Raw genomic sequence first — 27,287 nt, 5'->3', positions numbered from 1 at the left:
ACTTTACTGCAATGAGACAAAGAAAAGAGGACCTGACAAGAAATGAGGAGGATGGCTATTCTGATCCCCCATACAGCATGCACTCAGTATGCTCGGTTTTCCTTTTACATCTGAATGCAATGAATGTTCAAGTAGGAAAACAGCAGATATTTGAAAATAACCAGAGTGCTGAGTCTGCAAACTAAGCATTTTAAATGCTGAGGTGAAGATAAACATTTCACAGCAAGGGAGCAGGAACAAATCTAGAGATATTTTTCCCATGGTGTTTATCTAATAATTGGTAACTAGAAAAAAAAAAATACACATTTCTGTTTACCAGTAAGTGCTGATTGATAAAATCACAAACAGTGCAAATGATTTGACTTGTTTTATGGTGATTACACTGGTTATGTCCCAATAAACATGGCAGTATCATTGAAATATTTTTTTCCTGCCTTTTGTCAGGTTGTTTGGTCCCATTATTCAAAGGCACATCATGGGCCCTCTCTCTACAGAAGCAAAGACTAATTTCTACTCTATTTTTAAATCAAAAACACATTACACAAGAATCCTTTGTTAAAATGGAAAAATACCCTGTTGTACCTCGGCAATACCTACTCATCCATAATACTAGGATTTTATATATGAGTAGGAGGGGGGAGGATACATGGTCAACAAAGCCTACTGACAACCAATCATAAAATGAAAAAGGAGGGCTTATAGGGCTGCAGTGTTGAAAATGTTTACCCAGGTGTTCTTCTGAGTTTTCCTCTCTAGACATCTATGAAATTGACTAATTCTCATTGAGATCATATCCCAAATCCCTCCTGAATGCTCTAAGTAGTATCTCTCAGAGAAATAATTAGACATAAGAGCACTGGACATGTAACATTTTTTAAACCCATATCCTTACAGACTTACTCAGCTCACACAAAAAGAAGAAGGTTGGATGAGTTTCGCCCTTAAAAACTTTTGTCTCTAAGTTGGTAAGGGATCCAACAGACTGACAGTGTGTTGATGCCCATAATCTGAAGGCTACTGGGTCATTTCTCAAAGCAGAAAGAAATTGGGGAAGTTTAAAAATCCTTAGGTTGAGAGAATAGACTCAAAGGGATCCGTCATTGTTCAAGATCCACCAAATTTAACTGTACAATGAACTATCTACGATTCGGTTGTTGCTTGGAGTACTTTATTCAATGTAAGCAAATGCCCCGTTATTAACTTTAAAGAGACATAACCATAACTGAATTGCAGTCTTGATACAAATCTAGATGTCCCTGCTCTCCTGTGGTGCAGTTAAGGTCTCCACCATAACACACCATGATTAAATTAAGCAACCCAATTGTTTTGAGAAAAATGTCTTTTGTGATGGCAATGGTCTCAGTGCAGTTGTTAATTAATTTAGTTCATCGCTTCATCACCATTTGTACTGTTACCTGACGTAGATTCCTTGTAACTTTGACATCATGCCAATCATTGTCATTAAATTTCCCATTGACTGGCTCCACAAGAGCTTCAAAGGCTCCAGACCCCAAATTAATGACGAGTGACACAGCCCCATTTTTCAGCGCCAGGTTGACGTAATCGGCAGATTTGCCCGTGTGCAGCATTAGTCCATTCCTCTGTAGGGTTTTGAATGACAACGTGATTTCATCACTGCTGCTTTGAATCGGGTTCAAGGACAAGTCGTAGCAGAAGAACTCAGATCCTTTGAAGGTTGCAACATACTCTTCTTTTCCTGGGGAGACAAGAGAAAGAGAAATGCATTTCATCAATGTTGTGGCCTCTTAGGGGCTTATTGGAAAGCTGCCTAAAAAGGACGGAATGTCTCAAAAAGTTGTAGAGGGACATGCTCAACAAAACAGAGCTATCTTTAAATCCATGTCTGCTTTTTTCAGTATAGCAAACCTGATGTATTCCCAATGTTCCATCATGCAGCAGTGATTTGTCATCACAATTAACCGGTAAGAAGCTTGAGACAAATCGACACATAAAATCACTGCCCACTGATCGAATTAATGAACGAAGAGATCACTTTCTCTTTCTTTTTCAAAACAGCCTGACTTTTTCTGAAAACCAGCATTAGAAAATATATCAGCAAAAAATCTGTCCTCATGTAGCCTCAAAAAGAAACCAAATTCTCTTTTTTCAACGGTTACTGAAAAAGAACAAGAACAAGTAATGGTTATTTTTCTAAGATTAAATCACCAGGAAGCTATAATTTAGCATGTTTCCTTATAGCCATTGTCCATTTGATACAAACTAATTTTACCTGATTGTTCAAATATTTAGAATTGAGAAACCTTGAACAACACTCAGCTATGTTGAACTGTTTGCATTAATGTGTTATTCAGGTCATATCATTTGAAAACAAACCTGGGTTTCTTATATAACTGCAGTTGTGTAGAAAAAGTGTTAGGCAACAGGAGTGGCTGAATAACACGTCTACAAAGTACAGGATGTCATTACAATCATTCTTCCTCTCAAATGAAACAGCGGGAGGAAAACAAATTATTTTTAAAAATTAGAAACTTGTAGTAAGAGTATAAAGGGTAAAAATAAATATAAATGCAAAGTAATTTTTCAAAACTACACACATATATAGAAATATATGACCATTGTACATAACCGCATTTTAAGTTAATTTGGGAAAAAAACTAAACTAGGGAGTTGTACAGTCTTATAGTAACCTGCCCATTTGATTTCATTAACACAAAGGTACTTAATGAACTGAATTTTATTTAAACATATTCAACTAAAAGGGGCCACACTTAAAGGCATGCCACATGTCGCAGGTTTTTGTATAATCATGCATCATTTCCCTTACACTTTACATTTACCGTATGAACTACTTTGTGTTCTTCTGTCACAAAAAAAAATAAATAAAAAATCCCATGAAAAGGTATTGTGGTTTGTAGCTACAATGTGACAAAGTGTGAAACTATTTAAAGGGTATGAATATGTTATAGTGCAAGTCACTGTTTATATTTGACAAAAAACTAATAGCAGAATAAACTCAGCTAGTTGGCGCCATATATTTCTCAGTAAACTCAAACAAATCAACACTCATCAGCTAGCAGTCATGATGGCATTTAACAAGAACGTGGCAAAAATAATCCTGAGAAAACATTAACATTGTGATGTATAAACAAAACAAAGAGGCAACGACCGTCAGTGGGCGATGCGTGCAAGCAGCCATTAGAGAGCATTTAAAAACAAGTTTAGACAAATAACAAGCCATTAAAGTCACAAACAGAAAGAAAAAACACCAAAACATAAATGGGCCAAAGCATTCAATTATCATAGATGGGGTTTTTCATTTATGTATGCACTCCCACCAAACACTGACACACACACGCAAATTCACGCATACATGTTTAGAGGGGCACCCAGGCATGGATGCAACAATGTAAGAAATAAAAAGAGTTGCTGTCCACAACAATTTGTCACCTCATTGATTTCCCCTTAAAGGAGCTATAGTGCACCTCTGGGAAAACTACAAGAGGCTGTAATTGAAGCTGACTGGATCTGAACACTCTTTGGTCATTCCCTCAGTGTCTGAGACCCCTATAAGTGAAAATGAGAGAACTCTACCCTCCTCACAAAACCCACATATCACAGTGAGCACCTAACAAATAGAGCCAATAGTTTGAGGTCATTCCTATCTCGCGACACACAACCCCAATAACTGCAAATCACAGGGAATTCTCTTAACCACCAGACAGGGACCTGTATTTTCAAGAAATGTAAAATTATATATTAAAACATTTGAGGTTTAGCCAAGAGGACATTTTTCAGTAACAATCAGCATATTTCACACATTGTTTAAATAGAACAATATCATAAATGACAATTGTATGGAAATACACTTCTGTGCTAATTATTCTGTCTCCATTGTTTTTTTATAACTCAAGCAAACTCTATGACACAAACTCTCTTTTGCCAACAGAACAAAATTATATTAAGGTCATATTAGATCATTTTCTTGAAAATGTTTGTGGCAGACTCAAAAAGCCTCAAGGCCTTTGGAAGCATTTCACCATGAAGCTTTCAGCCAAGTCAAGTGTCAGATCCTGGCTGCAATTCTTGTTAGCCTCGAACAGCAAACAGCTCATATGCATGCTGCTGGCTTCTTATAACATTCTCTCCTTGTCTGGATCAAACACAACCAAACATAAATCCATTTTTAAAACATAACAATTTAACAGCAAAGTGAAAATGCTGCTAATCTTCAATAATTACTTTTATGAGAATGTCTTTTTTGGCAGCGACAAGGACTCAAAATAAAAATAATGTAATTGCTAAATCTAATTGATTTAGCAATTACATGTACTGGGGACAGCAGCACTTGTGCCAAGGGGCTTTAGGGATAAAAGGGTAAAAGGTTTACTAATAAAACAGCAGGATTTAATACATACAATACTTGCCACACTTAGACATTTTGTCATAAAAGGGTTAAAAAAACTCATTTGGAATGCAGTTACTCTACATCAAATCTGTTTACACAATTATATGTATTTCATCAACCTTCTTGTGCACATTACTTGAGGACAGTCTTCTAGAGAGCACATTTCTGATTTCCCAGGTTCAGATAAAGTTTTTTTTTTTTTGCTTTTTTTTCACCGACAAAAACAACATTCAGGATTCAATCCTGAACGCAATCTTCATTGTAACTTTGACATAATTCAATCTTGAACGACTGAATGTAATGAAGTGCTTTGGAGTCCGCTGGACTTGATGAAGTGCTAAACAAGAACAGGCCATTTACCATTTCATTAAAATAACATCACATTTATAAACTGTCTAAAGTTTACTTAACCAACTAATTTCTTGTTTTGACAAAGTTTTTTATTGTAGAGTACAGCTCGTTTGTATTTTTTTTATCAATCTGCTTATTCTGAAAGGTACAGTTAGAAGGACTGTAAGACATTTAGAAAAAATAAATATTACATAGACCTCAAAAGCATAGTTAATATTCTTTGGAGAAGAGGGTTCTGTCATATTATTATCTGTAATAATTCCATTACCAGAGCTTAACTGTTTGATAACTACAATTAATTGGAATGTATGTGTGATTAAATTGAAATGACATTTTAATGTAAAACGCCTCAAGATATGTGCTGTGAATTGTTACTATATAAATAAACTGAATGGACATAAACACAACATACTTTTAAATAAAGATACTGCAGGAAGAAAGTCACAGAAAGATGCAAAAAAAAAACAACAACTACTCATTTAAGACAGCAATGCATATAAAAAGTAATTTTCGACATGTTTAGCTGTAATGAGAAATTCAATGAAATGGTTTATAGCGTTCACCCTTTGAAGATATGAGAAAACTATTTTAAGCAAATAACACAGTACATATCTTCTGCATCTAGCACTTGTTTAGTGAGCTTTAAATTAAAGATCATGACGATACAGACAGACATATTACATGTTCATCTTTAGATATGGAAACACAGAATACACAGTGATCTGTAGTGTTATAATTTAGCAGACAGTATGTCTCTAGGATGTGTTATTTCTTCAAAAATTCTTCCCCCAAAAAAACCCTACTTGATATTGAAGAGGAGCAATATTTTGTCACCATGGTCTCCTGAGCTTCCAGGTGTGTCCCACCTGTCTCCCTAGGTTGTCCCACAGTTTACAGTCATTAAAACTATAGCAAGCTGCTCGCACCTTTTTGCCCTTGAGTCGTGACACTGAATGAAAACATGGATAAAAGCTAGCTCTTTTAATACGTTTCCTGTGTTTGTTTTTTTTTTTTTTTTTTTTTTGAAAAACAGAGGACAGAATAAGACAGAGTGAAAGTGTAGCTCTGGGGGAGAGGCCATGAATAGACTGGTAGAAACTTGTCACACTCTGTTCTTCTGCATCTTTCAACTCTATTCTGAATGCCAAGTTCTTCACATTAACATTCAGCAATTCTAAGCAGAACATATCCTAAAATGGACTGTGCCTTTAGCTTTTTTTTCACCCCAAACTTCTGTCTATGTGATTGGGATTTTATGTCAAAGGGCAACACACAATAGTTAACAACTGTGAAGTGAAAGGAAAAAATGCATCGTGTTCCAATAACGTTGTCAATAACTATATGAAAAGTGTGGAGGCAATGTGTGTCCCATCCTATTTCCTCTGACACACCTAATATAAATCCAGTAAAGTTAAATGTGTTCCAAAGTCACCTAATGAATTAATAGAGTAATCATGTGTGAATTTTGCTTCCCGTGTGAACACACACTTTTTTCTGAAGTTCTTTGAATTTTGGTAGCAAACATTAATATATTTCAAGCAAAGTGTTGAAAGAAGTTGTAGATATGTGCAAAGGGGGTTATGCTATGAAGTAAGATCTCAAGTTTAGATGCAGGGAAAAAATGTAGAAGGTGCTTTAGCTTATATTGAAATCTATAATCCTAAGACTTTGTGAAAAATCTGTAGCAGAAAACTAAGTTTTTTACTTATCTTCAGCAGAGACAGATAAAACATGAACTTAACACTCTTAAGTTTTGTGTTTCTAACTTAAGGGGAGAAACTAAGAAACCCTGAAATATGCTGCAAAAGACTTAAGAAGGGACAAAGGATTCTAACTGTACTAGATATAAAATCAAGACTACAAAAAAACAAAAACAAATGGTGTTCCAATTACAGAGAATCTGTGGCAAGATTTCAAGGTTGATGTCAACAAACACTCTCATTTCAGTAAACCTGAGCTTGAGCTTTTTTGAAATAAAAAACTCACAATTGCAGTGTCTAGAAAGTGCAAAGTTGGAGAGACAAATTTTAAAGACTTGCAGCTGTAATTCCAGAAGAAGATTATCCTACAATTAACTGAAGAAATAACTGCGAGAGACTGAAAACAAATGCAATTCACATTTTAAGCTTCTTCAAATATTATAAACATTTCCAATAACTCTGCAATCCAGGAATTACAATTCCTGTAGTTAATGACTAAATCTGCACAAATAGAAAAATATTTGAGGGGTATGATAATTTTGGAAGGTCCTGTAATGGTCATTCAAAAATGTAAAAATTACATTGCCATTCAAAAGCTTCAATTTCTATAGTCACCTAACATTTGTGGTTGTGGTGAAGAGCTAACCACCCATTTCAATGGAAGTAATACAATTATTCGCCACTCAAGTCGAATTAGTGTCACAAACAGTCAGACTGCTGCATGAAGCTACCACAGAATGCCCAGCATACAGTACTTCACTGCAAATAAAAAAGAGCAACAGTAGCATTAGTGCCTCTAAAGCATTATTTAACCCTTGATTAAGTGGAGCTGAGTATGGGAAACTCAATTGTTATAAACCACAGAGGGGCTGCAAGCTGGCGCACATTGTACTGGTTGTACTATGAGCATGTGACCAAGCGACCAGGAGGCTCCTCATCAGTCACTTTCTGCTGACACTAATCTGGCATCTGCTACTGTGTGTCTGCTCTTTAAATTAGCTTGCACTAGGGGGGTGGTGGAAGGAGGATGCATGCTGACTGTCAGAATCAAATCATGACACAACATTCTGAAACAGCCTTGACAGGATATGATAAAAGACCTAAGGGAGAGGCTTTAGTTCTAGGTGTTATTATTTAAAATGGGACATTCGGGAGCCAATTCTGAATGTAATGCATTAATAAAAAGCCAGAAAGGTCAACGTCCTGGCAGAAATGGAATATCTCTTGAAAAACCATATTTGATTTAGGTTATTGGAACAGGTTTTCACAAGAAACATTAAAAGACTACAATGGATATGAATGTCTTCCAGTTTTAAAAAAATGAAAGTAATATAAAGACTCACTGTAAATGTAATGACTGAGTTCATGACAGTTTAAACTGAGTTAAACTAATGTTGAGCTGCTTTAGATGCGTCATCTTTTTATGACATCTCACAGTTATTCATAATATTTAAGCTGCTGTCACACAGTCCTATATATTTTCTATAGAGTGCATATTCAATTTAATTTAAAGACTATTTTTATGGCACATTATCAACTTCAGCTGATTATAGTACTTCACAATAGTTACAGAATCAGATAGGTATAAGATAAAATAAGAACTAAAATTAAATTTGACAATACAATTTGCAATAAAATACCAATATAAATAATAATAAAATACTAAATTAAGTTACAATTTCCTTTCAATTTAATTTGACAAAAACTTTAATTTAGCTTGTAAAGGTCAGGGAAAACAGATACATTTTCAGTCTAGACTAAAACCCACCTATACATATATAGTTTCAGGACAGGACGCATTATTTTTTACTATAGCATCACTGTCTAATATTTAATAATTTTTTAATAAAAAAGAAATAATAATAATTCATTTTTAAACTAGATCAATGATTCTCTAGAAATGGGACTTTTCCTTACGCTCAATTGAATAGAAAAAATCCCATTAAAACAAATATTTATCACACCATTTAAAAATATGTGAAAAATCATCTTAAATAACCCAATGCTGCTCAAAACACGAGTCCTAAACATCTTCCAGACAAGACCTTTTGATGGCTTTCTTGTATTAAGTCAACCATGAAAATTAAACTTCTGTGAAGCTAACTGCTTTTGTTGCCAAAGCAGCAGTAAAGCAGCAGCAGGGGAGAACATATCAGTTTGCTCACTTAAATGTATCCAGACATTTAAAGGATAGAGTCAGCAAGTGTGGAAGTGTCTGAGCTTACACATGCTAAGTTGTTTTTGATGCCTTATTTTGCAAGTCTAACATAAAGTGCCATTTATATTCACGGTATAAAGATGTCTTGCAGTGCCTACAGTGGGCCCTCTTTCCTGGTGTCAATCTGCAGACAGACTTTCACACTCATAATTGGCTTTCTCACTATGACTGTCATTAAAACTGAAGACATGTATCTATTAATGTTTTAAAATATTTCTGTAGAGAAAATCAAAATGAAAACCAAATCTTTTACATGTAACTTAGATATTTGGCAAAGTAGTAATTTCTCAATTTGGTTTAATTAAGATCATCTGCAAAGTTGGTACCAGTTTTAAGAACACATGTTCATACTGGGGAATGCAATTAAAATCAGCATGGCCATCCAATGTCTGTGGTAAAATATTGTAATTAAAAAGTCTGTGTCTCTGCATGCTATTTTACTGGGTTTCTGTCACAAAGATATTTGAAATTGACAATTCACAGATGGTGATTCAAGTGGTCAACCTGAAATGCACTGCTACTTCAAGTATGATCTGTTCTACATAAGGTACAACAAAAGTGTATTACCAATCTGGGTGAGGTGGCCTATTCAAAGAGGTCAAAATTTACATTTGCTTTCTGTGAAGTTGCTGCAGTCCACTATCAACCCTTTTGCTGTGTGCTTTTTCAAGCATCCCCCACTAACCAATCATCAGTTCGTAGGATCCAGCTTATTAGTTTTGCTAAAGTCCATAACTTATTGATAAGTCATATAAAAACGAAAGTATGGTAATATACAACAGCTAAGACTTGCAAAGGAAAGGGAAATTCCAATACCTCGGACAAGTGTTCACACCTCCTGAAGTTTTGCTTCCGGTACCATGTTACCATCACAACCTTTGCTGGATTTTTATTTGGATTTTATGATATGGGCCAAAACAAAGTAAGATGTAACCTACCATCCTGAATCAAAACGATCTTTTGGTAAGATTACAGCTAAAATATTCTGGAGTATGTTCTCATTTTCGGAGACTATTTTTGCGCAAAAAAATATATAGCCCATAAACCCATCCTACCATTTTTTTTAAAAGGAAACATAATAGGTCCCTTTTAAAGTTAAACATCAGTTTAAAAGAGTTTTCTTTACAGAACTTTGATATGTTTATAACAACTGTTTTGAAGAAGCAGCAGTCAAGATCATAAATAAGTTATGTTATCCACTAATAGTTTTGTGTAATGTCCTGAATAAAGCCACATACAAAGAATATATGATGAACATATGTTCTTGTTTGGAATAAAAATCTAAATAATTTGGTGAAATCTAATAACATTAAACAAGCAAAAGGTAGGGCATCTTGGCACATCAACCCGATCAAACAGAGTCTGTCTGAATTCTCTGTTGTTCACAATATCTCAGTCAGCTGCACAGACAATCCTCCTCTGGGATCAGCTCCCACAAAGCCACCTCATCTACAGCTTGGCATCACCACTTTGATGATGCATACACCTGTGCACACACTCAGGCAGGAAAGAAAAACAAACATACAATAGACAATGGAAATCGTGCAGATGCACACACACATATAAACAAGTCTGAAAGACAGACTCTAAAAAGGATCTTGTGCTGAATTCCTTTGGCATGCATGCAAAATTAATTTCTCATACCAACACAAAGTCCTGCAAACTTCTCCATCAAAAACTTTAATTTAAAATAGACAAAGAAATGAAATATTTTCTTGAATTTAACTGTTCTGCAGCAAAATCCTATTTGTCTTCAAGATGTATTTATAATATCAGGGAACAAAATGCAAACCACTTGTACCACTAGGAATCCCATTAAGCCAAACGAAAACAAAAACCAAATACCCATTAGATTTTCTTCTCAAGAGGCTCGGATAATTCAAAAGTGTACAGACGAGGTTTTTTGTTTAAAGAAGGAGCAGAAATATTGTCTCAGCTCAAATATATCAGTGAGATAAAAATGGTGAGACATTTATAGCTGTCAGGTGCACCATCTTTGTTGTGTTTCATCACCGCTGAGGACAATTCTGTGCACTGGGTGTAAAAAATAATCCCCCAACCCGAAGCATCCCATTTGTTTTTATATTTTACTATAACATAGAACACCAAAAGGATAAAACTGTCTGTGACTCCCCAGTTCCTCAATTGTACCTCCAAGAAATTTTCAAGAGGAAATTGGAAACTCAATAAACAAAATGTGAAACAATAAAGTACAGACAAACACATACAATTAGCTGGTCAAATACAATGTAAATAGTTATGTATATGGATGAGGTTACTGTAAACACACATAAAGTGCAGCTCCTAAGTCATTAGAGATTCACTCACTCCTACGATATGGGCAGAAATGGGTGTGCAAGGTGTTAAATCGTAATCTGAAAAACCCTTTAAACATCTGCACAGTAAATCCAGAGGATAATGACGAATGCCTGAGATGTCATTCAGTAAGAAGTATTTGGATTTAGATAATGTGGGTTGCTATTTATTTTCCTATTCACATACACGATAAAGGCCAGATGACAAAAACAATTCTCCCTTATAAATCCTTTCATATTAGAGTGATAATATATTGACATAAATAAATAAAACTGTGTAAACACTTGATTAAAAAGTGTAATTTTTCCTGAATATACATTGTTTTAAATGTGTTGCTGGCAAAAAAATCTGTGCCATATGTATGTTCAAAGTCTTTTTAGATGAGCTCTAACTCTGTGTGGTTGCCAGCACAAAAATAAAAGTGCATGCTGTGAGAAAGCTGCAGAGGTTATCGTGTCCACTTTTGATTACAGGACCTGGGATGAAGACTCCGACTACTAAGGAAGCGCCATTTGGCAGGCGTCTAATTTGGGCCATATATGTGGAGACATTCCTCACAGTAGAGCAAAGTCAAGTGGCACAGAAACATGTCACTGAGCAGAAATAATTCATGTGCTAATTACATCGCCACTGTCTCTCAGGATGATTTTGGTACAGAGCAGCTCTTGTCCTCTCAGCTCTAACCTCTGAGATCCTCTCTCTGCCAGACACACCATGAATCCTTGATAGAGAGCAGACAAGGAGACACATAGGCATACACTTATTACTATCCTCACATCTAAAAGTTCTCTTATCTTATTTAGCTACAGTGGCATATCTGTGAACAGTAAAACTCCCAAGAGATAATGCACTCAGAAATATAGAATTAAAAAGGGTTACATTGTCCTGTTATATGTAAGAGGGGTAAGACATAAACAATGCTTACAGTTTATATCAAAAATATGCTTACTCCTTAAACGTTTTCACGGTTGCAGCATTAAAACCAGAAACTTCTGTGATTGCTTGCATGATTCTATGTCACAGACCAACATACAGTAATGCTGGATTGATGATCAATTGATAATGATATAAAAATTATAAATAGCTTTCCAAAAATTACATACTAAAATATCTCCAAAGTGTAACATAGATATGACTTCAACCCTCTTTATTATTATACCACTAAAACAAATCCACGTCAGGTAAAAGTTCACAAGTGTGCTGTGTTTGGTTGGAAACTTTAGCAAACAAATATTATCTTTAAAACCATTGGTTATATCAAGGATAAAGTTGGATATGTTAAAAGCAGGATTAGATCCATAAACAATATCCAAAGCTTTTTACACCTTCAAAACCAGATTAAATTTAGGTCTGTTGTAAAGTAATATTTTAGTAATCGAGTAATCTGCTCATTATTCTTACTATTAATCGAGTAATCGGATATATATAATGAAATACTGGTAAATCTAGCATAACACCAGTGTTACTATTGGATATCAACACCAGTCCAATTTTTCATATTTGAGCTTAGGTTAGTTACTTTTCTGTAGTATAGAATTTTTTTTTACAATAATAGCTCGCTGTCTAATTTAACTTGAAGAAAAGCATCTGAAATTAAGAATCTGAAATTATATTTAATTTAACAATAGAGGCAAGCTCACAAATACGCTTCTAAAAAATGTCTATACTCCAGCTTCTAGTTTATGTATCCATCTCCAATCAGTTTAATAGAAGAACTCTCACCTTGCCCAGCCATTCATACCTTTTGTATTCATGTTAACGACGGGATTTGACACCTTAATTCGTCACAGAAACTCATTAACCAGCTATGCACCAACACAATGTGCTCCGCCACCCGTTTGTTGATATCTGGATGATAAGAAATTAATTTTCCGATTTATCCATAAACTACACTTTTACTATAAGCATCAACTACTCAGCCGTCCACCGTGTTCAGTCTATCCTCTTTCCTGCAGCGCTCTTCCCGCCGTTCGCTTTGAACCAGCAGCTCCCGGAGGAGAAAAGCTGCAGTACACCAGGCATCGCGCCAGTCATTTTAAGGATGTTTATTGGTCCTCCAAAAATGATGAAATCCCGGGCATCATCATCAATCAATAAAACCCCCACAGGTCGAACTTGAAAATTGGACGTTATGCTGATAACACTTAGCTTTCGTCAACAACTCATAGGCGGAAGTGAGAATGCTGTACAACGTAAATAATGTCCCGGCTGGAACGCACTGCGCTAGATAATGAAACATAAATTGACGAAGCTTTGAGGCAGAGAAATTTTCCTCAAATGATTTTAATCATTGAGGTACTGAAATTATTTGAGGAATCGTTTCAGCTCTAATTAAATTTATTATCTTTTAATGAAAAGATTATGGTGGAGACAAAAACTACATAGACATGCCCATTCAGCTAAAATGATATGATTATGTTTGCTTATGTTAGACATAAGTCTATGTAATAAAACAAAAAGCCAACGACAAATTGTAAAACACATTGCAAGGACAGCAGAGAAGCAGCCAAGAGCCCTGTGGTGACTCTGGAGGAGCTGCAGAGGTCAAAAGCTTAGGTGAGGAAATCTTTTGACAAGACAACTAATCAACACAGAGTCCTCAAATCTGTCATTCATTGTGAAAAGGAGGAGGCCATGTTGGAAAAAAAATCTCTCATGGTTGTCTGTCAACAATGACCTTGTTTAAACCAATTTTATAACACACGCAATAAACAGCTAATAATAAAAAAAAAAAAGAATGGAAGAAGATTCTCTGGTCAGATAAGACCTAAACAGAGCTTTTGGGCCTGCATATAAAACACCATGTATGAAGAAAATGTAACATTATAAATCCCATCACTATCCCCATGTTGGGATATGGTGGCAGTGACATATTGTGTTAATGTTTTTCTTCTGCAAGTACCAAGAAGATGACTAGGTGATGAGAATCTCAATAGAGAAAAATACCAAAAAAATCAGGAAAAAATCCCTGTGGATACTGTAAACGACAAACTTTTGTGATTTAGGTCAAATCACATAGAGAGTCCAAGTCCAGACCTAATCCAAATGAGAATTTGTGGCAAAACGTAAGCATTTATATTCTCAGATTTTATCCATCCTATCTTACAGATTTAGACATCTTGCAAAGAAAGGGCAAGCCATTTATTTATGTTCAAAACATACCCCAGATTTGCAGCATTTTTATTTGCTATATCTTCAGTGTAATGCCACATAAGAATAATGCGTCTAATTTGAAAAATGGGGTCAGATTTTTTTTTTCCTATCTAATCTTTATTTCTTAGTAAGTAAGTAAATTCTGTGGTTCCATTTTCTCTAGTGGAATACAGTGTACTTTTATTCTTTCAGCACTGAAGTCAACACAATGAGATCAGATTGCTCATTCATGCTTTCTAAGGTCTGACGCCAGCAAAGTGGCCTGTCTGTCACACACAACCATTTCAGGTGCAGTGAGGTGAGCTTGAAATAAATGCACCCTGAATTGAAACCAAGTCTTCTCAGCACATCACCTTCGCTTTATGTCCTCTGAACATGAAAAGTAAACAAACAATCCTGCAGTTGAGAGAAAGTCTACAGCTATTTTTCATTTGTTACTATTTTGTAACCTAGTATAAGTTTTGTCTTTTTAGCCAAGGTTTTATATGTAAATAAAACCTTGGCTAAAAATCAAAAATACTGCAGGGTATCCTAGTTGACCTAGTTGATGGCGACTAATATAGGAGAGAAGTGCTGATCAGATACCGGCATCTAGAAATCTCAATAAGGAGATGAGATAGCATGGCAATTTATCAAAAGTAGTAGTAGCCAGCAGTAGTTCCCAGCAATATGTTCTTACAATTATTACAAATGTTTTTTTTATCTTAGCCCTTAGTGTTTAATTCTTCCAGATGCCTAAATAAATATCGTACAAGTGATTTTAATATAAAACGCTGCCTCTTTTAGGCCTAATGCAATTGAATATTTTGAGCCAGACAATTAACAGTGTAGGAGTAAACCCCTAACACTAAAGGGAAAAACAAAAACAAGTCTAATTTTAAAATAAAACTCAGAACAAGGAAAAAGTAGTACAGCTCTAAACTTTCTCCTGTGCAAGATATCTAAATAACTACACTTGTCTAACCAGATAAACGCTTCTTTTACAAAACAGTTTCATACTAAATTCAAAAATCGAAAAGCCATTTCTGAGATGCCTCTGTCCAATCACACATCATTAATCAAATCACTAATATTTGGCACATGTGAGCTTTTGAAATGGAACCAAAGGATGAATGGAATGGAACTCTGCTGGGTGAATATAAAGCACTACACATTAATCAAAGCCTCAGAAAACTGCTGAAAGGTGAAACATGTTGGCGAGGTAGGAGGAGTTATCCGTTTTTCTCTACTCTGTCACAAAACCTACTGAAGAAACTTCTCTTGGCTGAAGTGCATTGGTATGTTTAACCCCCCATACTTTTTCAGTCCTTACAGAAGACAGAAAGAGTGCAAAAAGCCAACTAATTCACATCTATAGGTGTTTTTTGATAGGTCACAGGAATATGCAAACTCTACAATATGCAACTGGGCAATGTATTGTCAAGTTGCTGTTTGCAAAAGGACAAACATTTCTCAACTTTACATTTGTTCCATGCTTGAGATAAAACATAGCCTGACTGCCTTTGCTTTTCTGACCTAATGAGTTTGTTGTGTTTTCTTCTAAGTGAAGGGGAAGAGGGTAATTTTTGGGGTGACAGTTCTAAAGATCATACTTTGCCACTGTTGTAATGTAACTATACACAGAGATTCATTGAGAGATTTCCCCAGGATCTACTGTGTATACACAACATACACACTTTTTTTCCTTGGTTGCTTGTTCTACTGCCAGAAGTGTGCTGCACTGAGGGCTATTTGAGCAGGAAAAACAATATATTCTTTTTGGTGTCCCACCAAGAGCCTCACAGCTACGAATAGGATCACACTGTGGTATTCCTGGCAGTTGAAGCCCACAGGCACGAGAGTTTTTACTGAGGATAAAACACTAAATTGGATATGAAGCATGTATTAAAACTGCATTTTTGTTCCCAGATTAGAAGTGTTCATATTCCCATAACATATCAGGGCAACATACTTTACTGAGGATGTATTAAAACAAATAGGCTGAAGAGGAGTGTTAATATAAGGATAGTGGGGAATCTTAGTACATCCTCTCGGCTCAAAAGAACAACAAATTGCACTCTAGTGGCTTAAATAAAACTCAGTCTGGTAAGAATAAATAAATATGGTGAGTAATTAGGCAGACCTGAAAACAAATTGCGAAACACAATGCAGTTCCACTATTGTTAATCTATTCAGTTAATCAACACAGTCCATTGTTCTAATTGCATTGCCACAGGTGTCTCACTAAGCCTTTTCCAACAGATGGTTGTGTTATGTTCATAACCCACCCTCCCCCTTTCTCTAACCTTTGGAATTGTCAATACCTGTGCCCCCTCCCCACCTTTATCTAAAGGGAAAGATTGCAGACCAGCAAAATTGCTGACCTATAGAAGTAAAATTACTCACTTTTGGGTGTTACTGTTTCAGCAATGCTACCGCCCATCTGACACTAGACCAAGGTCATTTCATAATGGGCTGTCCAGCTGCCACTCTGCTGTCAACAGGCCTGTGTGATGAAGGAGAGTGTAGCCGGTTACAGTGACAGGAGTCAAGGCTACGGCAGGCTGATAAAGATCTGCCTCTATCAGGAGTGAAAAAAGCAAAGAAAGAAAGATGGAACAAAGATGATCCTGCATTTTGCCCCCGTAAGCCTTCAAAGTGGTGACATACAGATAAGCTCAGCAGCTTGTGTGCCTAGCCACTTACTTTTGCATTGCATACCAAATTGCAGGTGTCGCAGTGCCATTCAAGAATAAATGAATTTAATCAGCAACAATATCACAATGTGCTAAATGTCATTGCTCTTCCTTTTTATCAAATTCTGTCTGTTAAGAATTGATCAGAGAAAGTTCAGATAAATAAAAATGACTATGCTAAAACAGACTTTCTTACATGACTTTAGATAAAACAGATGGACGTTTATATCTTATCAGTACATTGTATTTTTGAAATTGAAATTTGCAGTGTTTGTGAAAATATGTTGGGTTGTCAGAGATGCCCAATGTCATTTAATATTGTCCAATGGAAATCTTAAATTGTCTGACATGTTGACTAATGTGCTTCTCATCTAACTTTAAAATTATGTAAAAAAAAAAAAAAAAAAAGTTAAAATATTGAAGACCTCAACACTGCACAGTGTGACAAATAAGACACATTTGCAATTAGAAAGACTGTGACTAATCATTGTGCTGATGTCGCATAAGTTGCAATGTCACAATGTCACAATGTCACAATGTTATGACCAAAGTGTGGAGGGGTTGTGGTCTACATGAGTCTTACATAGTCTAAGGAGAGAAAAACTGGACAATTGCCCATTGGTCCACAGTACAGTTTTCAAATAAAAGTGAAGCTTGCATTTATTTGGAAATCAAGTGCTGTCAAGAGGAAGATGAGAAACACCAGACCCAACAATCCAGATTGCCTGAAGGCCACAATCAAGGCAACCTGGGCTTCCATCACTTCTGCAAATCCACAGACTGATTGTCTCCATGCCACACCCCATTGATACAGTAATTCAAGCATTTATTGATCTTATGTAATATTAAAAATTTCTGAGACATATAACCAAGGGTTTTTATTATGTATAAAAACCCTGGTAATGATCATCAAAAAATAAAAGTATTGAGATATTTAACTCTTTATATTATGACTCTAAATAAAATAAGTTTCATTTTCTGACATGAGTGACAAAAATAATGAAATATCTTTTATGGTATTCACATTCTTTGAGATATAATTTGAATCATTCCCACTTCCTAAAACAACAGTAAAAAAAAAAAAATGGAATTTTGTCATTACAGTCGATGAAAGGCAAAGAATGCGTGTGAATGTGCATACATTTTATTCCTCACACTGAACCAAACCCACACAAATATTGACATGCATGCATTATTCACTAAGCTAATTCTACAAAATGCAGAAAAATGTACACATTTGCATGTGATTCTTTTCCTCCACAGACTCCCTCTCATGAGGCATGGGCTCCACTATGCAGCACAACTAAATAAGAGCTTGGAAAGTTACAAATTAATTAAAAGCACAAGGCTGCTTTTTTCTGTATTTCTATGAAGTGTCCTCCAGAGATGGATGAAAAAGCTTTGAAAATGGCTCAGCTTGCATGTCCTTCTTTATGCTTTTTTTTTAAAGAAATGCATAAGAGACAAAAAGGGATAGACAAGGGAGTCTTAATCATGTTAGTCTTTTTTTTACTCTTGTGTCCCACAGAAAACAGTGGCTGTGGTCTGCATATATCATTGCAAGTATAATGTTTTATATACTCAAATTAACTTGCTCTGCTGTCTTCTAATGCCATACATATATGCCACACATACATGTGATATTATGTAAATAGCCAAATGCAAATATCAAATCAGATATTAGTCAATAAAAGTGGTACTCCAGTGCTATCCATCATTCAGGGCATAGCTCTAGGTGACTTAGCCCTTTACCTATCTGCAGCATCCAGCCACCTGCCATAGAAATCACGGCTGTTTCCGCCATATGCCTCAATGTTCTGCCAAGCCTCTCCGGTCTGTTCTGCCTTGAGCAAATTTCATTATGTGATGGCTGGGAGCACACAGCACTGCTCATTAAGGCCATCAGCATTGCAAGTCACCATTTGTACCAAGACGGATGCCGGAGGTTGCTTACCCCCAGCATTGTAAACCACTTGAAAGGTTGTTCAAACTTTTTTGTTTTGGAATGAGGGCATGTTACCATATGGTGGTCACCTATACAAAACCAATAACACTTGATTATAATGGTAAAGAAGCTGTGCATTAGATAACAATAAGAAGTAGGAAAATTAGAAGTAGTACAGTAGAAAATTTACTACTGTGTTAAAAACATGTTTTGTGTATAAAACATGACAACAAAAGTTCAATACCTATTTTAAATATTTGTACTAAGATATTACCCTAAAACTAAATGTTTAGACTCTTACAAAGGAAACTCTTGTCATAAAACTTCCCTTAGTACTAGTGATAGTGTTTTAGCTTACTTTAATGTCAGTAGGTCTATTAATAGCAATTTGTAATAAACCAAGATATCTGATCTTCGGAATTAGTAAATTTGTGACTTGCAGAAAACTACGGTATTTATATTTTATATGAACGGTTAGCCCAGTTAGTGCCAAAAACAGCACAAAAAGTGGATTCATCTCTCCAAATTTTTTCTGTTGAATGTAATTTTGTGCCGTTTTTGACACAAACATGAAGTGCAGACATGTCTCCTTACTTAAATAATTTTTAACAACAGCATCCACACTTGAGGGTTGTGTTGTTGATAAAAACTGGTAGTGGTTACATAATTTATGACCATGCTGTAGGGCTAAAAATTGACCAGTTCTATTCTACAGCGGCTTTCAGAATGTTATCTTTGATTTTTATTGTTCTTGTCTGTGAGTGAACATTTAAGAAAATATTTACATAGTTGGCTACCAAAAACATTGTCTTGCAAGCAGCAACGAATCCAACACCAAAAGTTAACTTTTAGAACCTTGTGCCATTTATTTTTTAAAGTGTATTTTTACTTAGTTTTAGTTTTGTATTTCTATACATTACCTCCCTCTATACTGTGCATATAATTACCTCCCTCTATATTGTGCATATAATGTACTATAACACTGTAGCTGAAAACCATGGATTTTGCAACTGAGAGACAAATAAAGGATTCTTAAACTTACTGCATTACTTACAGTTGCATATAAAAAATTTACTAAACTGAACATGCTACCCCAACCTTCTGTATATTTCAAGCTATACAGCTGATACCATACCTGGCAGACATAACTGACTAATGCAGCCCTCAATGTAAAAAATGTACTCATTTACCAAATGATAAATAAGCTCTCTAACTATCATACATGAGCCAGTGTCAAGTTGCCACAAGGCACTGGCAGTTGCCTGCTAATGTGGTTAGCTCACAGCCAGATGGAGCTGAGCCATAGGGATCAAGAGAACAGCTCTATTGCTGGAGGTGTCCTGCCAGCTAACATCCACCACCCTCTGATGTTTCACAGTCCAACTACTCTTTATCTCATTACTAACCTTAAAGACAAAAATTAGTTGACTGCGCTCAGGTGACAAAGACACAGATCTTGGGGAGGATTCAAACCACCAAAACTGTCTTTTGTTCTTTTTACTAACAATTGCATCGTCTTTTCGTGATAGTCAATTCACAGGAGAGGCTGTGTTAAGCATCACATGGTGTTCAGTTAATCATGCTCATGCAAAGCACCCAGAAATATTGCAGAAATCTCACTGCAAGTTCAGTCTGTTTTTCATCTGAAGGTTATCTGATCTGTGGCTGGCAGAAACTAGTTGGTTGTCAAACAATAACAGAATACAATAGAAAAGAGGTTTTAGGTGTAAAAACAAAATTTCAAACGTTAGTAGAATTCCTGTTTTTATCATTGTGCTTTATTAGCTTATACATTTTTCATAACATGTACGAAGATTGTAAATATGCAATTTACATTTTTGGAAAATGGTAAATTGAATACAATGTCAAACAAATAATGCAGATGCATAATGCATTTGCACCAACTGTTAATAAATCCTAGATTAAAAGTAACTAGCTTGAGTTTACTGACTCAGTTTTGAAGCAGGAATATCAGTTAAAGAGCAAATCTGAATCCTCAGTTCTAATCTGCAGATATAGGATTTATTTCAGAAGATCACAATAACTTCCATCAGGGAGTAATTAAATAATGGAGATTGGGTGGTTTTTAAAAAGGACACCGGTTTATATTCTATTACTAGAATGAAATAGTAAGATCGGACAAACAAAATTAAACTACAACATCTATATTTGCTATTATGTGATTTAAGCAGTTTCTTTTTTGATATGTCAAAACAAGCTTGTTGCATAAGTACCACTGATGTAGTTAAGTTGGCACACAACTAAGTGGCTACTACAAGTAAAAAAGGAACCAATATATTGTAAATTAAAAAGACATTTATATATTTAGCTTTGGAATTCAGAAGAACATGGTGTATTATTGTTATTTGAAACTCTGCTAAACTAACTAGTTTAACAAACAGGTTAAACTAGTCAGTTTAACCTTGAACCTAAGTCAAACTAGGAAGAATAAGAAGTGGAGCCTCCTACACAATCATCAAGGATGCAGCAGAGGTTTCTCTTTCATTAGTCAACAACACAACACTTGTCTTTACCAGTCATTATACAGTGCATGTAAATAAGCTGGCCAGGTCTGTTGCAAGGTGAGAGGAATGCACGCTGACTGTGATTTAATAATCAGGAAGTTTGAGAGACTTTGCATTTTTTATACACAAAACCCCCCCCCAAAAAACATTGAACTGTCACCAGATGTGGTGATAGTTTAATAGTTTTCACCAGATGTTATAGTCTAATGGATGTGTTTTTTGTTTGTTTGTTTGTTTGTTTGTTTGTCTTTTAACTTCACATGTTTCTAGAATCAGTACAGACCAAAATGGATGTACACAAACATGTAAAAAAACAGAATTTTGCATTTAGGTCTCCTTTATTGTTATGCTGTACACACAGTTAGACAATGAATTAAAATATAAAGTACCCCTACATCAGTTCTTCTGTTTATTTTTTGTATGCAGGTTCAGTCTTCTCAAATAGTTGGTCATGGCAGATAGCTGCTCGCACAGAGTCAGGTTCTGCTGAAGGGATTTTCCTGTTAAAACAAAGATTTTCCTCTCGACTGTCATTACTTGCTTGCTCAGACTGAAAGATTTTTGAGAAGTAAGCGACACAAAGCCAACTACTGTCTACAATTACTACAGGATCGTCCAGGAGGAGTGCAAGTTAATGACTCAATGCAATCTGCTGGGTGTCCTTAAATAAAAAATAAATAAATAAAATACTTTAATTGAAATAATGAACTGAACTTGAAAATTTTACTTTTTTATCAAAGTGATATGGCAATGAAATTAGCTCAGTTTTCTGTCCTGTAACTGGGCCTGGCACAGACCAGCACTGAGAAGAAGAGCACAAAAAGTGTTGACAACTGTCTCCCTCCAGGACGCTCAGGCAAACTGCAGATGCAGTAATCATAGTATAGCATGATGGGTTGGCTCTCAGGCATGATGAAGGGCATGACTTCACATCCAAATGACCCCCACACACACACACCAGCAGCTATCAGCACTGCCATGTTTGAGAGGCAATCCTCACTGACGTTTGCCCTCATTTACTATAGTGTTTATGGGGGATTAAAATAGCCGAGCAGCTTTAACAAATTTAGAGAGCTGGAGGCAATAAGTCATTTGTGGTAATTCTGCACTCGTTGTTTTCTCTTTGCAAATTGTTCTGTGGAAGCTCAGACTGTCCTTCTTCTGTGACCCCAGGGTAGCAGTCTGTCAGGCAGTGCTGAAACCAAACCAATGCTTAATAGCTCTTAAGCTATAAATATGGCCCCAGAGTTGACGGCCTGGATCTGCAGTCCCCCATTATCTTGATTCATTCTACTACAAAAGGAGAGCCTCTGTAATGTATTTTAGCCATCTTAACAGGAGATTTTAGGGGTTCACAGACATGCCCCACTGAAGTGCAAACGAACTGAAACCTTTTCCCTCAAATACACATTTAAAGGTCTTCCTGAATAACCTGTAATGACACAGTACCAAGTGAAGTTTCTAAGCGAATACTGAATCAAAAAAAAGCTTTTACATATACAAAATAAAAATAAATGTCAATCTTGAGTGCATGTCAGAACTTCTAAAATCGAAATACTATGTTCTTTACTGTAAATTAAACGTTCTATCTTTCTTTAAGATGAAATTCTGGACATAATTTTTTTCTGCATCTTAATGGATAGAAGGGACAAAAGTTGGTCAGCTCAGCTCAGATGTTTAATGCTTTTCACTAACACCCACAAAGTAAAAAAGAAAGCAGACAAACAAAAAAACAACAACTTTATAAATATTTCATTATGTATCTCCTTGATGCATATTTTGCATTTTTTACTATGAGATGTCTCACGTGCACTATATTTTTTACACAAACAAATATTAGGACAAGAAATAGACTTTCATAAACAGAATTTGGATATATGAATGCACAACTATAAACTTAAAAGCTTTTGCTGCACATCCAGACACTGAAATGTATGACTCAAACTAAACCATTATACTGTTGCTCTTGCTGTAAGTCTAGACTCCTGCTGGAAGTGAAATATTTTACTTTAGTCTCAAGTCTTTTGGATCAGACAAAAGTTCTTCCAGGATTACTTTGCACTTCACTCTATCCATTACCAGCCACATTAACCCTCAGTTAAATTTTGGACTCACTCAACAAGAGCAGCTTCTTCTGTGCGTTTACTGTGGCTTGTGATAACTTTTTATGTTTCTATGGACAATGGCTTTTTCGTTGCCATTTCTGTTAGAATGTTTATTTTTAGCCTTTCAAACCAAGCATTCAGCCCAATCATAAGGTGTTCTGTCCAAAAACTACAAGATAGTGTTAAGATAAAGAAAGAGACAACACAAGGGAACAATAAAATACAGAAGAAGAAAAATAGCCTCAAAAAGAGTTAAGTTTTAAAGTTCATAGAGCCTCCCATTTTAAAGTGGTTGCTGACATAATCAGCTGGGGTGAAGTATTTCCGGTTGGTAGGCTGAGAAAATATACTCTTGTGTCACACAAGGCCAAAGATCCTCCTTATGCCTAAAACAAACAGCTGTGATATCAAGAGGTTGCTGACAAGGTGAAATTGAACTGTAAAACAATGTCCCTTGCCTTGCAACCAGTGGCAATGCAATACTAGTACATCATACCATGTGACACCTCATCAGACTGAAATACAACCAGTCTGTTTACACAGTAAATGCAGCTGAAAATAGTAAAATTCTCACAATTTACAGGGTAAGGCCTGTTTAGAACACAGAAAAAATGTAAACACAAATACGCCTTTGCAAAAGAATCACATTAAGTTTTTATTGAGTCTGTGCCCAATCTGTTCATTTTTGCCATGCAAATTTCTCAGAGTTGAGGAGAGGACAGATTGATGTTTTTCATCTGTGTAGAATGCAGACAGTAAGCAGCCAGCAAGATTAAGGAAGATTTCCTTTGATATTCATGTCTCACTATTCACTCATATCATCAGTCTCAGCATATTCAGGAAAAGCTACAGAGATACAATCATATACTGGGGTTTAAAAGGTGTCTCTTTCTTTGTGTGTATGTCTCTGAGTGTTTCTGTATGACCTTGTGAAACAAAATAGCTCCAATGAATGAAGAGTGAGATGGATTTATGAATAAATAGCGCTTGATTGGTTGTGGACTATTGTGACTGGCAGATGGATGAACACTTGCCAGGAGAGAGGGAGAGCTGATTTGCACTTTGCAATTTTTCAATCCTTTTGTTTATTGGGGTGGATGCTATCTCAGCATAATAGGAGAACGTAAGAGGAGGGACAAGGACACCTCTTCAAATAGAGCACTTCTCATGTCAGGTTTACCCCAAGAGAAAGGGTGCTACAATGAGGAGGTAAAAGAAAATAATTAACAGGCTTAATTTCCAATGGTATTTAGATCAACATGATGTGATTTTCATGTATTAGCCATATAAACTTAACAACATTCAACTTAAGTATTTAAATCAGCCCTCCATAAGCACAGCTGTCCCTCATACCCACCTTAGGTGTTTCCAACTCAACTATGCCAGGCAAATAAAGTCATTATTTAACTCATCAGTTAATTTTACATAAAAGTTATTATTTTTTGAGTGTAGTGACATAAAATAAATGGTAGAACTAATTAGAATTTTTTTTTTCTTTTCAAATGACAGTAATGTAAATGTAAATAAATTCCAATTTTAGTTTTCTGTATTTCTCTCTAAATTCATCTGCTCTTCCTACTCAATCCATTTTGTTCATTGTGCTTCCTTTTATGGTTTTTATGAGCCTTGCTTTTTCATTCCAATAACAATTGTATTCACAGAGAGTACATTTGATTTAAAAAGGTTTATACATAACAGAAGTGCTTAAATCCCACAACAGAACTTTGAGTCACCAACAATAAATAAGACACAAACCATAGTTTGGCTGTACGTGTATCTCACTACTTCACAGCATTGCAAATATAAAACAAGTGCAGATATTTCTATTGTTACACTCAGACAAAAGATATGAGAAATGATATACAACTACAGTGCCTTCCAGAAGTATTCAGTGTCCTTGAACATTTTCATACTTTGTTAAATTGCAACCTCAAACAGCTTTTTTCTTTACAGTGAACCTTCCCTATAACGCGGTTCACCTTTCACAGCCTCGCTGCTTTGCAGAGTTTTTTGAGCAGTTTTTTTTTTTTCTTCACAGTGCATTGTGTTCTGCATCCTGATTGGCTAAACAGTCTCAGCGCTTCTTCTCTACTTGTGTGCCAATAACGTTACTGTATTTAAATATACGTAATACAGCTTGGCAAATTTTGGCAAATATTTTTGCCCAAAAGAAACTACCGATAACTATGTTCTTCTCTCAAAAAAACACACCTGCACCAAGGCTTCAGAAGACAAAAACCCTAGCGAGCAGAGTGAGGCCGCAGCGTCACCATCAGAGGAACAGTAAAATATGCTAGTCACAATTTGTCCTACTGTACTTTTTATTGATGACTAAAATTATTATTTTACTGTAGTTATTTGTAAGAAAGTGTTGTATTTGTTAAAAGAAATGCTTAGGCCTGAACACTGATTTGGTCTTTGGTTTCAATGTAGAGTATTTAATTATGCCGTATAATTGTAAAAAATAACTACTTCATGAATTATGCCTATCACGGGTTCTTTTGGAACCTAACCCTTGAGAAAAACGAGGGTTCACTGTAATGAGAATTTCATGGCCAGGATCATGAAATAATTATTTCAGACATATTTGTACTGTAAAAAATTTACATGGTATAGATATGGCATCCAAATTTTTTTAGAGATAAAAAAAATACAGCTACAAGTTTCGTCCAAACATTTATCGCAAAATTACTGCAGCTAAATCAAGCTAAGTCAGTTTTGACTTAGCTGTTGTCAGACGTGCCGAAGAGCCCCCAATCAGAATAATTTCGGTCTGGTCTTTGCCTAGGCAACTCTAACTATTAAGAAGCAATAAGTTTTTCTTAAGCTTCTTGAGTTCTAGAGGGTGTAAATGAATCTTCTTTACTTTGTGGGTGTGTCTTTTGTGGCAGCCATTTTGGGATCTTGCCAAAGAGGAGGCTGGCCTCAAACCCAGCTCTTTTATGGAAAGACCACTGATGAGAGCTGGTGTTTAATTGGCTGAAGCTTAAATTACTTAAAAAGGATCAAATGCTGTAAGTCGGAATAAAATGTTTATGATTAATTTGAATCCTCTTAATTCTTAAATTTGAAAAATTTATTAATTTCAAAGCAGTCTCCAGCCCTGTGTTTGCCTTACACATATATGCCAACCTCCCAAGACACAGGGCAATTTTATTGCATGTTATACTCGTGACTCTTTCTCGTCATCACTTTAAAAAAATGTCCTAATAAGAAGCATAAAAGCCTCAAAAAAAGTTTTTCCTAGAATTGAGGGCAGTTTGAGCTCCATCCAAACAAACAGCAAGAATCACTGCTACTGATTCACCTTTGTCTATGCACGTGTCAGCTGAAATCCTGCAAGAACCCCATCCCCTGCAGAGTCAAGGAAACAAATGACAAAGTGCTGGAGGAGGGGAACTTCATCCTTGAGTCACAAGAAAAGCTAAATAAACTAATTAAATACATGGCTGGCAGCGTGTTGTGTTCAAGGGGAATGGGTTGGGCCTAATGAGAGGCTTAACATCAGGAAACATAGCTGGGGGCACAAACACAGAGGCCTGTGTGACTGCTGGATCACCTTTGCTATTTAAGTCTGCGTCCATTGGTGTGTAAGAGAAGATGTGTATCCATCCTGTGGTGAAGCCCTCTATACTTGGGGTGGATGGTTGGCTGCTCTAATCACAATGCGAGGGAGTCTCTAGGTGACTGGTACATCAATCTGACATGGCTCCTCAGGCGGGTGAGAGGAGACAAGACCCCACCAACCAGGGCCAATTCATGTGATTCATTATGCTAGTGGGCAAAAGAAAGGACCTCCTTGCATGGTAAAGCTGAAGCCTGAGGAGGATATTAAAAGGAGAGGAGGGCACAGTAGACAGGGAAATGTAAAAGGTAAAGAAAGGTACCTGAAAGGTGGGGGAACTCGTTATT

General features: G+C 35.9%; 1 protein-coding gene across 5 annotated transcripts in view; it reads right to left on the bottom strand.

Annotated features, from left to right (window-relative positions):
- Positions 1-27,287, bottom strand: part of LOC122842860 (neurexin-1a) — a 234,750-nt gene that overhangs the window by 169,996 nt on the left and 37,467 nt on the right. For 4 of the 5 annotated variants that reach the window (XM_044137087.1, XM_044137089.1, XM_044137088.1 and 1 more), the window contains exon 1: positions 1,416-1,713. In XM_044137087.1, coding sequence (XP_043993022.1) covers positions 1,416-1,589 — 174 coding nt within the window. In that variant the 5' untranslated portion in view covers positions 1,590-1,713. Of the gene's footprint in view, positions 1-1,415; positions 1,718-27,287 lie in introns of those variants that run through there. The other variant, XM_044137092.1, reaches the window with a different exon arrangement.

This window comes from Gambusia affinis, linkage group LG13 (assembly GCF_019740435.1).
Source record: "Gambusia affinis linkage group LG13, SWU_Gaff_1.0, whole genome shotgun sequence".
Taxonomy (NCBI): Eukaryota; Metazoa; Chordata; class Actinopteri; order Cyprinodontiformes; family Poeciliidae; genus Gambusia; species Gambusia affinis.
The sequence above is the reverse complement of the archived record's forward strand: the minus strand, read 5'-3'. Positions and strand labels throughout refer to the sequence as shown.